The sequence below is a fragment of the Hemiscyllium ocellatum genome, chromosome 3 (genome assembly GCF_020745735.1).
Source record: "Hemiscyllium ocellatum isolate sHemOce1 chromosome 3, sHemOce1.pat.X.cur, whole genome shotgun sequence".
NCBI lineage: Eukaryota > Metazoa > Chordata > Chondrichthyes > Orectolobiformes > Hemiscylliidae > Hemiscyllium > Hemiscyllium ocellatum.
This window is the reverse complement of record NC_083403.1, coordinates 29,440,600-29,456,111: the sequence shown is the minus strand read 5'-3', so window position 1 is coordinate 29,456,111 and position 15,512 is coordinate 29,440,600. Positions and strand designations below refer to the sequence as shown.

Sequence of the window (15,512 nt, the reverse complement as noted above, 5' to 3'; positions counted from 1 at the left end):
AATAGCAATTTCAGAAAAGACTCAAAGACAATTTATGATACGCAGCAACTTTTATCAATGGCTTACACGTGCAGTTCATTAACAATAAAGCAGGTTTTATCAAGTCTTCAATATTTTAAAATAAAACTTACGCTCCTCCTCTTTTGGATCCAATTGTGTCACGCTAACAGAAAGACGGTCAACACGTTCCTGGAGAGAGTTAACCCTGAAGGAGAAACTATGAGCTTCATTGAACAGCTCCCCAAATATATCTTCTGCATATTTACCTAAAGAACAATTTAAAAGAAAATTATATCATGTTCATGTTTGGAAAAGAACACCAAGGTTGCATCAATGATAAAGCCACAAAAAATATTGAGCTTAGACAATTGCGCAAGCCCAAAGAAATGCTATGTGAGACCATTAAGATGACTCGAGAAGAAATTAGTCAATAAAAAAATTATTACTCTCAGAATCCATAAAGTTTTAAAGTATATTCATCTGTCTACTTGGTTTAGTTTCCATCCATTTCTTCCCCATACCCTTTCAAAGTTTAAAAAAAATTTATCCATTTCACCTTAAAAAGTTATCATGGATTCTACCTCAGGTCTTGTTTCTGTGGAATATTACAACATCTCAAAAGAAAATTTCTCCTTGCTTTTTTTGATAGTGAACTTGAATTTATGTCCTCTAATTACCAACTTGCCAACCAATGGCAGATTTTTATCCAGTTACCTCATCAAAACATCACAATTTGTGACACTGAGTTTTCGGACACCTTTCGCTCTTCCAATGGAAATAGCTAATTTAAATGAGTTTCTTCCAGCAAATTCACCTCATTTTCGCAAATCTCTTTAGCATTCTCTTCATGGTCTAACTTTGCTAAACTAGAGCTTTTAACGTAAACACATTATTCTAATGGTGGGCTTAGTAAATCATTTAAATTGTAAAACATCATCACTTTCTTGAACTATGTACCTTAGATCCAACAATTCTTTCTGTAAAACTTCATGAATTTTCCTACCACATTTAAAGTTAGCTTTGAATCCCCAAGTTGATTAGTGCTTTTATTCTCATTAAAGTTTTACGATTAGGAATATGTATCTTATGCGTCAATTAAAAATGATCATGCATCCACTTAAATTTCTTCCACCTGTGAAATCCACCAACCTATGTTTCTTCCCACAGTCCAAAGATGTGCAGGCCAGGTGAATTGGCCATGCTAAATTGCCGATAGTGCTAGATGCGTTAGTTAGAGGGGGAATGGGTCTGGGTGGGCTACTCTTCAGAGGGTTGGTGTGGACTTGTTGGGCCGAAAGGCCTGTTTCCACACTGTTGGGAATCTAATCTAGTCACAATTCTGAATGTTCTACTTTTTAGCCAACTTTGTTAACACTGTTCAATAGTACTTTCATAAGGAACTCTCAATTTTAATGCATCAGTTCTGAAGCAACTATCTTGAAAAGCTCAAAAGGTACCTTTTCAATTTGTCTGCAGCATAATGAACCATTATTGAATATATTTATCTTCATGATTCACTGTATTCAATTAAACACAAGGTGTTGCAAAGTAACAGATTTTATATATGGTTGCTTTATTCAAGTAAAATCCTAGCTGTACCAAATAGGTACAGCTATTCTTCATCGTAACACAAAAGTGAGATATGTTGAGGGAGGCAGTGGGGAAATAAACAAATTTCAATAAGCCATTTTAGTTCACAAGAGAGGAAATAAGTGAATGGAAATCCAAGACAGATGAATAACTGCCCAAGTATGAAGTTCAGGAGATTTTAACCCAGAGCCAATTAGCATATTTTAAAAATCTCAAGTGCATTCCAGTGAGTATCCATCATGTTAATGCTGCACACACAGGGGAATGCAGACAGAATCAAGCGATTTAACTTGTCCTGGCTATTTCAACGGACTGCCTGTTTCTAGGCCAGGTCTAAGGTTTCCATTTGTTTTCCCTTGGACAGTCAACCAAGGGCACCAATGGTGGCCATATTGTACCAGGTCTCTATAAGAGTTACATTGAACTTAAAGAATAAAAATTCAAATTGACGAGTATGCAAATCAGAAGGAAAGTAGGCTTTTCAGTCTCGCGAGCTACTGTGCCATTCAAAAAGCTGGCTGATCGGATCAGAACCTCAAAAACAACTTTTCCGCCTACCTCTGATAATGAGATTGGAGTTGATAGGTTATCTAAAACATTCAATGACTCTGCTTCCACCACCTCCTCAAAAACAGAATTCCAAATACACTCAAACCTTCAAACAAAAATTGCCTAATCCATTTTAAATAGGCAACCTCCAATTTTCAGAAAATAACTCCTTAGTTTCAGATTCTCTCAGATGGAACATTCTCTCCATATCTGCCCTAACATGATCCCTCAGGAGTTGAGTACTTTAATCAAGTCATCAAAATAACAGAAGATACCAACCTCAGCTGTCAAGTCATAGTCATAGAGATGTACAGCATGGAAACAGACCCTTCGGTCCAACCCCTCAATGCCGACCAGATATCCCAACCCAATCTAGTCCAACCTGCCAGCACCAGGCCCATATCCTTCCAAACCCTTCCTATTCATATACCCATCCAAATGCCTCTTAAAAGTTGTAATTGTACCAACCTCCACCACTTCCTCTGGCAGCTCATTCCATACACGTACCACCCTCTGCGTGAAAACGTTGCCTCTTAGGTCTCTTTTATATCTTTCCCCTCTCACCCTAAACCTATGCCCTCTAGTTCTGGACTCCCCGACCCCAGGGAAAAGACTTTGTCTATTTATCTTATCCATGCTCCTCAATTTTGTAAACCTCCATAAGATCACCCTCAGCCAACGACACTCCAGGTAAAACAGCCCCATCCTGTTCAGCCTCTCCCTATAGCTCAAACCCTGCAACCCTGGCAACATCCTTGTAAATCTTTTCTGAACCCTTTCAAGTTTCACGACATCTTTCCGATAGGAAGGAGACCAGAATTGCACGCAATATTCCAACAGTCGCAACACGACCTCCCAACTCCTGTACTCAATACTCTGAAAGCATAAAGGAAAGCATATCAAACGCCTTCTTCACTATCCTATCTACCTGCGACTCCACTTTCAAGGAGCTATGAATCTGCACTCCAAGGTCTCTTTGTTCAGCAACACTCCCTAGGACCTTACCATTAAAGTGTATAAGTCCTGCTAAGATTTGCTTTCCCAAAATGCAGCACCTTGCATTTATCTGAATTAACCTCCATCTGCCACTTCTCAGCCCATTGGCCCATCTGGTCCAGATCCTGTTGTAATCAGAGGTAACCTTCTTCGCTGTCCACCACACCTCCAATTTTGGTGTCATCTGTAAACTTAATAACTGTACCTCTTATGCTCGCATCCAAATCATTTATGTAAATGACAAAAAGTAGAGGACCCAGCACCGATCCTTGTGGCACTCCACTGGTCACAGGCCTCCAGTCTGAAAAACAACTCTCCACCATCACCCTCTGTCTTCTACCTTTGAGCCAGTTCTGTATCCAAATGGCTAGTTCTCCCTGTATTCCATGAGATCTAACCTTGCTAATCAGTCTCCCATGGGGAACCTTGTCGAATGCCTTACTGAAGTCCATATAGATCACATCTACTGCTCTGCCCTCATCAATCTTTTGTTACTTCTTCAAAAAACTCAATCAAGTCTGTGAGACATGGTTTCCCACGCACAAAGCCATGTTGACTATCCCTAATCAGTCCTTGTTTTTCCAAATACATGTACATCCTGTCCCTCAGGATTCCCTCCAACAACTTGCCCACCACTGAGGTCAGGCTCACCAGTGTATAGTCCCCTGGCTTGTCCATACCACCCTTCTTAAACAGTGGCACCATGTTAGCCAACCTCCAGTCTTCCGGCACCTCACCTGTGACTATCGATGACACAAATATCTCAGCAAGAGGCTCCCGCAATCACTTCTCTAGCTTCCCACAGAGTTCTTGGGTACACCTGATCAGGTCTTGGGAATTTATCCACTTTTAACTGTTTCAAAGCATCCAGCACTTCACAATCTGCCCATTCCAGCTATTAGTATAACAAATCTACTCTGATCTATCTCTTTCCTTAAATTAGGTGATGATAACTATGCCCAAAATTCCAGGTCAGATCTCACAAATGTCCCATTTAATTGAAGCATAGCCTCCCTATTTTTGCATTAAATTCCCCTTACTTGCTCTATGCACAAATTAGTCTTTTACAATTCATACATCAGGACATCCAAATCCCTGCTTTAATCTATATAGAACAATCTCCCCATTATCTGGCATTATGGGGAATGAGGGGTGTTGGTTATATGAATCTGCCATTGCATGAATAATGCTCTTCTTGAAACCAAATACAGTTCACTTTCGAAATCTTTGAATTAAAAATACCTAAATCTGCATCTCAAAAGGGAAGTGCAAATTACTTGATGAGTTCTGGAAACTCATTATCTGCCCTATCAAGAACTAGCACTTGCACCTTGAGCAACAGCTGAGATTGAGGGCTGAGATGGTATGGATTTCGGCCTGGAAGCCCTCTTGAATAAACTTATGTGCCTGCTTGCATGCTTTGCTCACTTCTTTCAAAACTGGGGATGCAAGTGGTGAAACTGCATTATAGTTTGTGCAATAAAGTAATTTTGCTGCTAAATAAGTCTCAGGACTGAAATAACCCCAAAGAGGCCTTTTCCTGATCACCAAGTCACCTTTTATTTACACATGAACAGCCCTTGATTATAGCACTGCCTCATACAGAGTCAGGTACCAGACTGTCAGTATCTTTGACACGCACCTTTAGTGTGTCAGCCAGGTCTCCCTGATTGGGCCAGATTAACAGCCCCAATCAGGGAACTTACTCTATAAAAGTCCAGTTGGCTGACCTTGTTACAATAACTGCAAGGACATTTTCAAGTCCTTTGACATCAGGCTAAACTCTTCCAACCCACTCCCTTCTTCAACATTTGATTCTTCTTCTTGAATTTTAGGTTTGTCACTACTAAAACATTGTCTATAATTTCTGTATTTAAGGCTACTATAACAAACATCCTTGTTTACATCCAGCCATTCACCAATTTCATCGCTGGAAGTGTTTTTTAATGGATTTAGAGCACTAGTACAATGAATAGGAAGATATTCAAACTTTTGGACCACACACTGCATCTCAAAGTGAGTGAACCATCCTTGAGAAGAAGGTACATGGTGCAGTGGTCTTCACCTTTACACAAAATTCTTTCACCTTATCCACAAATACTGATCCAGAAATATGTGCATGTTCCAAAATCTAATAAAAATCATTCATACAATGCAGTATTCAAATCTTCAAGCTTACGAATTCGCAGTGTATGATGCTTTATGCTTTTATCGCTCTCAGATTCCAAAGAATCTTTTAAGCTTTCCAATTTGCTGTTTGCATGTCACACATTGTTGATGAACTAACACAGAATTCTGCAGAAGCTCTTTTTCACCCTTTTCCAGTCTTTCTTATATTTGTTTTAAAAGTCAAAACAACATTTTTTCACTGGAGTCCTTACATGGGAGTCTTCTTAGGCAAAACAGTGGATTGATGTGCGAAAGTTTCAGAAATAATATGATCACAAATTCAACTAGCCATTACTGGAATAGCAGCTGCGTAAGGGAAGACAATGGTCAGTGCAGTTTGCAGCAGCTGGGAGCCCTATGGTTTGGTTGGTGAACATATGCCAAGTTCAGATAAGTATTTTTGAAGTAACCTACAAAAATGGTAAATTTTCCTTGAAACTTTTGCCATTTGCATGAGAATTCCAGATGCTTGGATACTAGATAAGGGGAGCTCCCTGTATATTCTTTTGACCTTTTTTTTCTCTTTACAAAATACCTTCCTATTTTGTATCATTTGCAAATGATAACCATACCTTCTGTCCTTCAGCTAAAATCGAGTTCCCAGAATCAATTCCTGTGCATCTCCATAATTATATCAACTTTGGCTTGCAACCAAATGAAATGGAATATAAAATTTTAACATTAACAAAAACTTGCTATATGAATGGTTCAGGCAACAGAAGCCATGACAACAAGCACACTGGTAGTGTGTTTTGCAGAAGTCAAATGACAAATCACTTGACATGAATTGACTAGGTTGATGAAGGGAGTCCTGTATTTTTACAATGTAATTTGTACATCAAGAAATGGTGAGAGGGAGGGAATGGAAATTATAGATCGACTTCAGCTGGTCACCTATCTGTTGATGATAAATCATAAAATTAGTGCGATGAATGCTATGATAAAGGCATTGGTCCAAAAGGAAAGAGAATAATTTGCTGGTTAGTCTGAACTCACTTACCTGGATTCACAGCTGGTACATCTTTTCCTAATCACTAAACAAGTATGCATTAATCTTTCATTAAGCTAGCCATTTAAAAGCCATTGCATCTTCTGGTAATGATCATGCAGAATTTTTTCACCTATAGCTATAAAACTGCAAGATGGAATAAAACTGCAAGATGGAAATTATGCAAATACTCCCAACAATTTTAAAAGAAACAAGGTAACGCCCAAAAAGTTGAAAAGGTTCCTATTAAAACACAGAATGGCTCATTCAAAAGATACATAATTTGAAGTTTTTATATACAATAACCCATAAAACTAATTTCTCTGCCATATACACCAAGTGATTAATGCTACTCTCATTGGTTATGGTGCAAGTGTTAAACAATAACATATTTTAAGGGTTTATACACACAAATTTGTACTTGCAATGCCGAAGCTTACGGGCAAATGCATTCAAGGTTAAATGTAAGTTACTTACTTAGGCTACTCAGCTGCCGGATTACATTTGCCAAAGAAATGTTCGTCACGCATTCCAGTTCATTTCGGATACTTCCTGGCAGTACGGTATGACACAAATATCTGGGCTCTATGTTCCTTTTCACCAATGGCATGCTGAATTAAAATTAAAGAATGAGGAACCTGGATTAGAGAAAAATAATGCTTCTGTTAGCCTTCTTCAGGAATGACTGGAATCATGACATCATGCAACGTTTAATTTTGGGAACCTATTACTTTATTTTTCATAAAAAACTATTTCGCCAGGAAGAGGCAGACAGGAAGAAAGAGTATAATGATACTAAAATCAGTGTAGAAGCTACTTTCAGTCTCACAAAAGTAAAATAATTTGTGCATGTAAAATAAAGCAACATTTTCTTTACTCAGTGAGTCATGAGTTCATGGAATGCCCTGCCAGTAACAGTGGTGGACTTTCCCTCTTTATGGGCATTTAAACAGGCATTGGATAGGCATATGGAGGATAGTGGGCTAGTGTAGGTTAGGTGGGCTTGGATCTGCGCAACATCGAGGGCCAAAGGGTCTGTACTGCGCTGTATTTTTTTCTATGTTCTATGTTCTAACATAATAACAACTTAGTGCACAAAGAGTCAAATAAAGATGGCTGTTCTTACCACAGGGTTGAGCTCCCTTTATTAAAAGGAACGACAGATCAGACGACATTTCACCAAAAATTAGCTAAGTGTCGATTTTGGGGAGTTTCATGAGGGAATAAGCCCCAGCACGTTTTCTTGTGCAATTTTATGTTGCTCACATTTTTATGCGTGCATTACACCTCTATGGTGCCATGTGTCTGCGATCATATGCTGACCATATGGCACTGGCACTTCCAGCACCATATTTAATGCCCAACTATGCACCATATCAAATGCTGCCAACCAGGAATAGCCTTGTGGTGAAAGTGAAATGAAAATGAAAAACTTCTGAGGACATATGGGTTTCATTGCATTGCAAATATCAGTTCAGATTTGTAAATTTACCACGTCTTTACCATCGACTGTGATTGTAAAGATAGAAAATAGAAGCAGGAATAAGCCATTTGGCCCTTCAAGTCTGCTCCATCATTCATTACAATCACAGCCGATCAACCAACTCAACAGCCTGTTTCTGCTTTTCTTCAATATCCTTTGATCACTTTAGCCCCAAGTCTTAAACCCAACTCCTCCTTGAAATCATGCAATGTTTTGGCCTCAACTGCTCTCTGTGGTAGCAAATTCCATAGACTCACCACTCTCTGGTTGGAGAAATTTCTCCTCATCTCAGTCTTCTTAGATTGTGAACCCTGGTCTGGGCTTTACCTTCTATCTTCCCTATCTCAACCTGTTAAACCTTTACAGGTTATGAAATTCTCCCTGTTCTTCAGAATTCCAGCAGATGTAATCCTAACCGATTCAACCTCTCCTCATACATCAGTCCTGCTATCCCAGGAATTAGTCTGTTGAACCTTTGTTGGACTTCTTTGATAGCAAGAAGATCCTTTATCAGATAAAGGATACCAGAATTGTGCACAATACTCCAGGTTTGGTCTCACTAAGGCCCTGTATAATTGCAGCAAGACATCCCTGTTCCTGCACTGTAATTGTCTTGCAATGAAGGCCAGCATACCATTTGCTTTGTTTACTGCCTGCTCCACTACGTGCTTACCTTCACCCAGATCTTGGTGCATATTCCCCTTTTTTAATTTATAGACATTCACATCATAATCTACCTTCCTGTTTTTGCTGCCAAAGTGGATAACCTCGCATTTATCTGCATTATACTTCATCTGCTTGGCATTTGCCCACTCAACTTGTCCAAATCACCTGAAGCATCTCTGCATCTTCCTCACAGTTCACATTCCCGATCCAGCTTTGACTTCTGCAAACATTACATTTAGTCCCCTCATCTAAATAATTAATATATATTGTGAACAGCCAGGGCCCTAGCTCCAATCCCTGCTGTACCCCACTAGTCATTGCCTGCATTTAGAACAAAACTGGTCTTTTTCCATTTCCTTAGTGGGTAAAAACAATGACTGCAGATGCTGGAAACCAGATTCTGGATCAGTGGTGCTGGAAGAGCACAGCAGTTCAGGCAGCATCCAACGAGCAGCAAAATCGACATTTCGGGCACCCTAAAGGAGTGCTATTCTTTTCCCTAATGCCCAGGTCACATCAACTGGAAACAGGTTGCAGTTATATCATGCCTGTTTTTTTGCACTAGACCTAATAGATGTCAACAAAATTATGAAAGGCATAGATAGGGTGCATTTTCAAAGGCTTTTTCCCCAGGGTTGACTTTTCAATTACAAGTGTTAACAGGTACAAGATTGGGAGGGGTATGGGGAGTAGTTTAAGGGAGCTGTACAATGGAAGCTTTTCACACAGTGTGTGGTAGGAGTCTGGAACACACTGTCAGATGAAGTGGAGAAAGCAGATGACACTTAAGAGGTATCTGGAATAGGAAGAGAATAGAATGATACCGACTAAATCAGGGCAGAAGATTTGTTTTTTAGTTTAATTAAGGCATAATGATCGGTACAGGCTTGGAGGCTGAAGGGTTGGTTCCTGTGTTGTACTTTTGTTCTTTTGAAATAGCTGAGCAAGCCACTCAGAAATGAAACCAAAAGGACCAATAAAAATGAGAACATAACCCTGTTGTCAAAACATCTGATTGCTTGTGGTCCTGCAGTTAGATTTTACAAAACTAGGTTGAAAATCACAAGCAGGACTTCAAAAGTAGTTTCCTTCCATTATTCCTGTGTGACAGATGCAAGTGCATACAGAAATAGGAAGACAAGACAGATTAAAGCATGGCTAGAAAAATTGCACAGGAGGCAGGACTTTACATGGTTGGGAAACTGGGACTGGCGCTGAGGGAAATGCCACCTGCAGAAACCAGATGAGATGCATCTGAACAAAGCTGGGACTGAGTTTCTTTGGGGTTCTACTGGTGCTGTTGAAGACTCAAATCAGCAGGGGTGAATACCAGGACAACTTATCAAAGAGGAATACAAAGGTCCACAAAATAATGCAAGTAACAGTTAGCACCAGAATAGACAACAATCAATAGATGAAGTTGCAATAATAGAGAAATTAAAACTTTCAAAATCAGGGTGCATCAGGAAAATGTACAAATTATAGTTTAAAAAATACAGTGAGTTGCAAGTGCAGATTGTTGTGCAGAGTTGAGATGTTATGACTAAAACAAGGAAGAGCAGGACTGGGTGTTAGATAGTCCTGTATTCAAGGGATTCTGGAAAGATAGGAAAAGTAGGAAGGATAAGTAGGCGGGGCTGTATTGATTAAGGACAGCATTGCAGTACTGGAACAAGAGAGTGGGTAGGGAATTCGAGGAGAGAATGAATGTGGCTAGGGCTACAAAACAAAAATATGCAAGTACATTGCTCAGCATAGCATATTGTCCACCAAGTGGAAGGGATGTAGAGGAACAAATACACAAGGAAATTACAGGCAGGTGCAAACATTATGCAGTGTTATAAAAGGGGGAATTTACCTTTATTCCAGTTTACATTTGGCTAAAGTAAAGGCCAGTGAGGGGCAAGCAAAGTCCAGGAGAATTTTCTATTGCTGTATGTATCCAGTCCAACAAGGAAGGAGGCTCTGCCAGACTTGGTGTTTGGGAATAAGGAGGGCAAATTAACCCACTGCACTCTAGATGAAAAAGGAGATTGAAATTAGGATAAACAAAAAGTGTGTGTATGACAGGAATCAAGTGCAAAATACAGTAATTCCAGAAAGAGGGGTAAAAACAAATATGAGAAACAAAGAGGAATTATGAAAACAAAATTGGCAGTCAACTTAAAAGGAATTTCAAAGAGTTCTACAGGTACAAATAATAAAAGGAGGAATAGGATTGTTTAGGGACAGAAAAAGGTACTTACATGTGGAAGCAGGGTTGAGATATTAAGTCCCCGGGACGTAATCAAGTGTACTCTAGAACTCTGTGGGAAGCTAGGCAGGTGTTTGCTGGGCCCCTTGCCGAGATATTTGTATCACTGATAGCCGCAAGTGTGATGCTGGAAGACTGGAGGTTGAATACATGGCCCCACTATTTAAGAAATGCGGTAAGGAAACCAGGAACTGTAGAAGTGAGCCTGGCATCAGTGGTGTGCAAGTTGTTGGGAGGGAATTCTGAGGGGCAGGATTTACATGCATTTGGAAAGGCAAGGACTGATTAGGGATAGTCAGCAGACTTCCTACATGGGAAATAACGTCTCACAAACTTTGAATTTTTTTGAGGAATTAACAAAGAGAATTCATGAGGGCAGAGGGATGGACGTTATCTATATGAATATCAGGTATTCGGCAAAGTTCCTCATGGTAGACTGGTTAACAAGGCTAGATCATATGGAATGCAGGGAGAACTAGCCATTTGGATAAAGATCTGGCTCAAAGGTAAAAGACAGAGGGTGGTGTTGGAGGGTTGTTTTTCAGACTGGAGGCCTGTGACCAGTGGTGTACCACAAGGATTGGTGCTGGGTCCTCTGCTTTTCCTCATTTATATCAAGGATTTGGATGTGAACATAGGAGGTATGGTTAGTAAGTTTGCAGATGACACCAAAATTGGAGGTGTAGTGGATAGTGAAGAAGGTTACCTCAGCATACAATGGGATCTGCTTCAAATGGGCCAATAGGCTGAGTGACTGCAGATGGAGTTTAATTTAGATAAATGTGAGGTGCTGCATTTTGGAAAGGCAAATCAGAGCAGGACTTAAAACACTTAATGGTAAGGTCCTGGGGAGTGTTGCTGAACAAAGGGATCTTCAAGCACAGGTTTATAGTTCCTTGAAAGTGGAGTCAGAGGCAGACAAGATAGTGATGGCAGCATTTGGTATGCTTGCCTATAGTGGTCAGTGCATAGGTTATAGGAGTTGGGAGGTGATGTTGCATCTATACGGGACATTGGTTAGGTCACTTTTGGAATACTGTCTGTAATTCTTGTCTTCCAGCTATAGGAAGGATGTTGCGAAGCTTGAAATGCTTCAGAAAAGATTTGCAAGGTTGTTGCCAAGGTTGGAAGGTTTGAGCCAAAAGGGAGAGGCTGAATAGGCTAGGGCTATTTTCTCTGAAATGTCAGAGGCTGAGAGGTGACATTATAGGAATTTATAAAATCATGAGCAGCACAGATAGGGTAAACATACAAGGTAGTTTCCCTGGGATGGGTGAGTCCTAAACTAAAGGGCAAAGGTTTAAGGTGAGAGGGGAAAAATTTAAAAGGGGCCTAAAGGGCAACTTTTTCCATAGAGGATGATGAGTGTACAGAATGACCTGCCAGTGGAAGTTGTGAAGGCTGGCACAATTACAACATTTGAAAGGCATCTGGATGGGTACATGAATAGGAAGGCTTTAGAGGAATATGGACTAAACGCTGGCAAATGGGATTAGATTTATTTAGGATATTTGGTCAGCATGGATGAGTTGGACTGAAGGGTCTGTTTCTGTGTTGACTATCTCGATGACTCTAAATGGATACTTTGCATCTGTCTTGACCAAGGAAACAGATGTTACTTAGGCCATGGTAACAGAGGACAAATTTCATGGGGGCTCAACACTGCTAAGAAAACGCTACTGACTGAACTCACTATAAAGTTGACTAGCACCAGGGCCAGATAAGATGCATCGAGTGATAACTAAAGGGAGTGAGAGTGAAAACTGAAAAACTATTTGCCTATCTTCTTTGATTCGTGATGTCGCCTAGGGACTAGTGAATTACAAACATCATGCCCTTGTTCCAATAAAGGTGTGAGGAAAACCTGACCAATTACAGACCAGCAAGTTTACTTTTGGTCATTGGGAACTTCCAAAAACATCCCAAATCATATGATAAACTTGGATCAATTAAGGATAACCAGCATGGATTTCTTAAAGGAAAGTTGTGTTTAACGAACTTGCTGGAGGTCTTGAAGTAGTAACAGAAAGGGTTGACGGATGATAACACAGTTGATGTAGCATGAGAGCATCTGACAAAACAATACATGATTTACTTGTGAGCAAAGTTAAAGCTTGTGGAATGAAATGGAATGGACAATGAAACACGATTACAAAATTGGCTGAGTGACAGCAAACAGAGTTTAACTATTAATGGATACTTTCATCGGCTGGAGGAAGGTTTGTAGTGGAGCTTCCCAATTGCCATAAGCCCAGCAAAAGCCCCAAAACTCCTGATTCCTGGTACAAGCCTGCTCCAGCTCTCTTGATTCCCTCCTGCTCAGACTTACTCATTAAACTGCTGCTCCTTGAATCACAGGCTGTTTCTGTACTACATTTGCTGCAGCAAGCAATGAGGAAGCCAGCCTGTGTTTGGAGGAGCAGCTCCTCACTAATTCTATCCATTTTATTGACGAGGTGACTTTTGTCTGATTAGCGTTTGCTATCTTGGGACAGAGTCGCCTGCTGCTCCCGTGTGGTTTCTCTACCTACCTGTTCAACAATTTAATGAGCAACATAAATTTAAGGGGAAGGAGTGAAACATTATTTTGTTATTTAGGAAAGATTCTACTTTAAATTTAAACAGCTGGAAAGCAGGTAAACCAGGCAGAGAACACCGCAACATGCTTTAGATTCAACTGAACCTCGCTTTCAGATCATTTTGTTATACCACTGAAATGAAAAAAAATTGACTGCCAACAGAAGCACAGGTAGTTTAACTTGTAGCTCATTTGCATACAAAACTTTTGGCAAATTCCTGTTTGCCAAGATAAACAGGACTAGAGCTCAGATTTCACATGGCATCCTGGTCTGGAACTGAAAATGCTAAGGATAACAACAGTGACTGGCTTTTTGCATTTAATACAATCATTTACTTTTGAAGTTGTTTGAACTGTGTAGGTACAACAGGCGTTGATAAGTAGTAACTGAATATTGAGCCAAAAGCATTAATGCTACTATATAGGATTTCATGAAAATGTGGTACAAGAATACAAATGGCTGTGCCTGTGTGTAGAACCAGGATACAGAATGGATGGGAAGTAATTGGAAAAGAAAATTAGTGAGTTGATTAAGCTTTATCCTATACTTATTTTATACAGAACATCAGCATACACAAATCATAGTGCATTTTATTGGAGGAAATCAAATAATTTTAAATCGAAGAGAAAAAAAGCAACCATGGCATTTAATTCTGAAGTAGTAGTATCTATTTTTCTCCACAGATGCTGCTGGAGCTGTAAAGTTTCTCCAACACTTTCAGTTTGTACTTAAATGTTACAATGTTCAAATTTCAACTATTCTTAAAAATTGAATCAACCATGTTGTCAAATTTACCAAATTAAACACCAATTACAATGTATGATGTGTAGGATACCAGAATGAAAGATCATAGCAAGTTTGATTACATTGTGCTACTATTGCTTATAATTTCTTGTTTCAACTACTCAATATTTTAAAAAAAATACATTTTATTATCAATTGGAAAGACTTCCAAGTTACCTGCTACATCATCACAAAATATTTTACACAGACTAACAGTTCATAGGAATGAAATGGACGTTGTCTGTATAGAATTTTAGCAAGTACCATTTAAAAAGAAAAAGTAGCAGAAAAGAGAAGAAAAAGAAACTTGTGGAATAGGAGTTAGTGTCCGCTTGAATAATAATTGCCTCAAGGACAGAAAACAGCTAGTCATGGTAAATAACTGTTTCCAGACTGGATGATGATGGAATACTGAATGGAATACAAAGTTAAAGTTCAAATGTTGTCAATGATTGAATAAAAAAGCTGTCAGACAGTACAGTTGATATTAATCAACAGCAGGACTTGGGCTATTGATAGGCCAGCAGAATGGGAGAAGTGGCAGCCTTTGGAATTTAATGCAGAGAACTGTGAAATGATATTTTGTGAAAAGGGAAATAGGGAGAGGCAATCTATAGTTCATGGCACAATTCTGAACAGTGTGTAGGGCAGAATGTGATGGGGGTTCATGTGCATACATCTTTGGAGGTTGCTGAACGTATTGAAAGTTTAGTTAGAAAAGCAGATGGCATCCTGTATTTATAATCAGAGGTATCAAGTACAGAGGTACGGCAAAGTTTTTCTTCACTTATTAAAATATTTTTGGTAAGGCCATAGAAACTTAAATATTGCAGCCTGTTCTGGTCACCATTTTAGAGGAAGAATGTGGTGGTCCTTGAGAAGGAACAAAGAAAATTTACCACTGTGGTTCCAGGGAGGATTTTTGCTACAAGCTTAGACTGGAGAAACTGAGGTTGGTCACCTTGAAACAAAGGATTGATTAAGAGGTGATTTGATCGAGATGTACATGATCATGATGGGTTGAGAAAAGGGGGACAAAGAAAAAGGTGATTATGCAAGGACGATGGACCAAATATTTAATGTCTTAGGCAACAGATGTGTTTCAGAGGGAAATCTCCTTTTAATAGAAAAAGCAATAACCTGGAACATGCTGCCTGCAGAGGTGCTGAAAGTGGAGATAGTGAATGACTTCAGAAGGATGGATATTTGAGGCACATAAGCCTGCAGGCCACAGCACAACAGCAGGGAATGGAACTGATTGGGTTCCTCTATGGAGAGCCAGAATGGAGCCAAAGGGCTGAATGTCTTTCTTCCATGTTCTAAAGACTCCAATTAACATTGTGTGCATTTACAAATTACCCTGATCAAATCCTGCTCTCGTTAATACTTACTGTGGGAACTGACATTAAAGAAACTAGAATGAAGGACAAGATCTGCAGTGCTGCAGAGAATGTG

The 15,512-nt window shown here is 39.5% G+C and overlaps 1 protein-coding gene across 8 annotated transcripts in view; it reads right to left on the bottom strand.

The window, feature by feature from the left end:
* Nucleotides 1-15,512, bottom strand: part of wasf1 (WASP family member 1) — a 104,413-nt gene that overhangs the window by 51,079 nt on the left and 37,822 nt on the right. For 4 of the 8 annotated variants that reach the window (XM_060856398.1, XM_060856336.1, XM_060856354.1 and 1 more), the window contains exons 2-4: nt 10,300-10,457; nt 6,770-6,930; nt 132-266 (exon numbers count right to left, since the gene is read on the bottom strand). In XM_060856398.1, the coding sequence (XP_060712381.1) occupies nt 132-266; nt 6,770-6,902 (268 nt within the window). In that variant the 5' untranslated portion in view covers nt 6,903-6,930; nt 10,300-10,457. The remainder of the gene's footprint in view (nt 1-131; nt 267-6,769; nt 6,931-10,299; nt 10,458-15,512) is intronic. The other 4 variants (XM_060856362.1, XM_060856371.1, XM_060856381.1 and 1 more) reach the window with 2 other exon arrangements.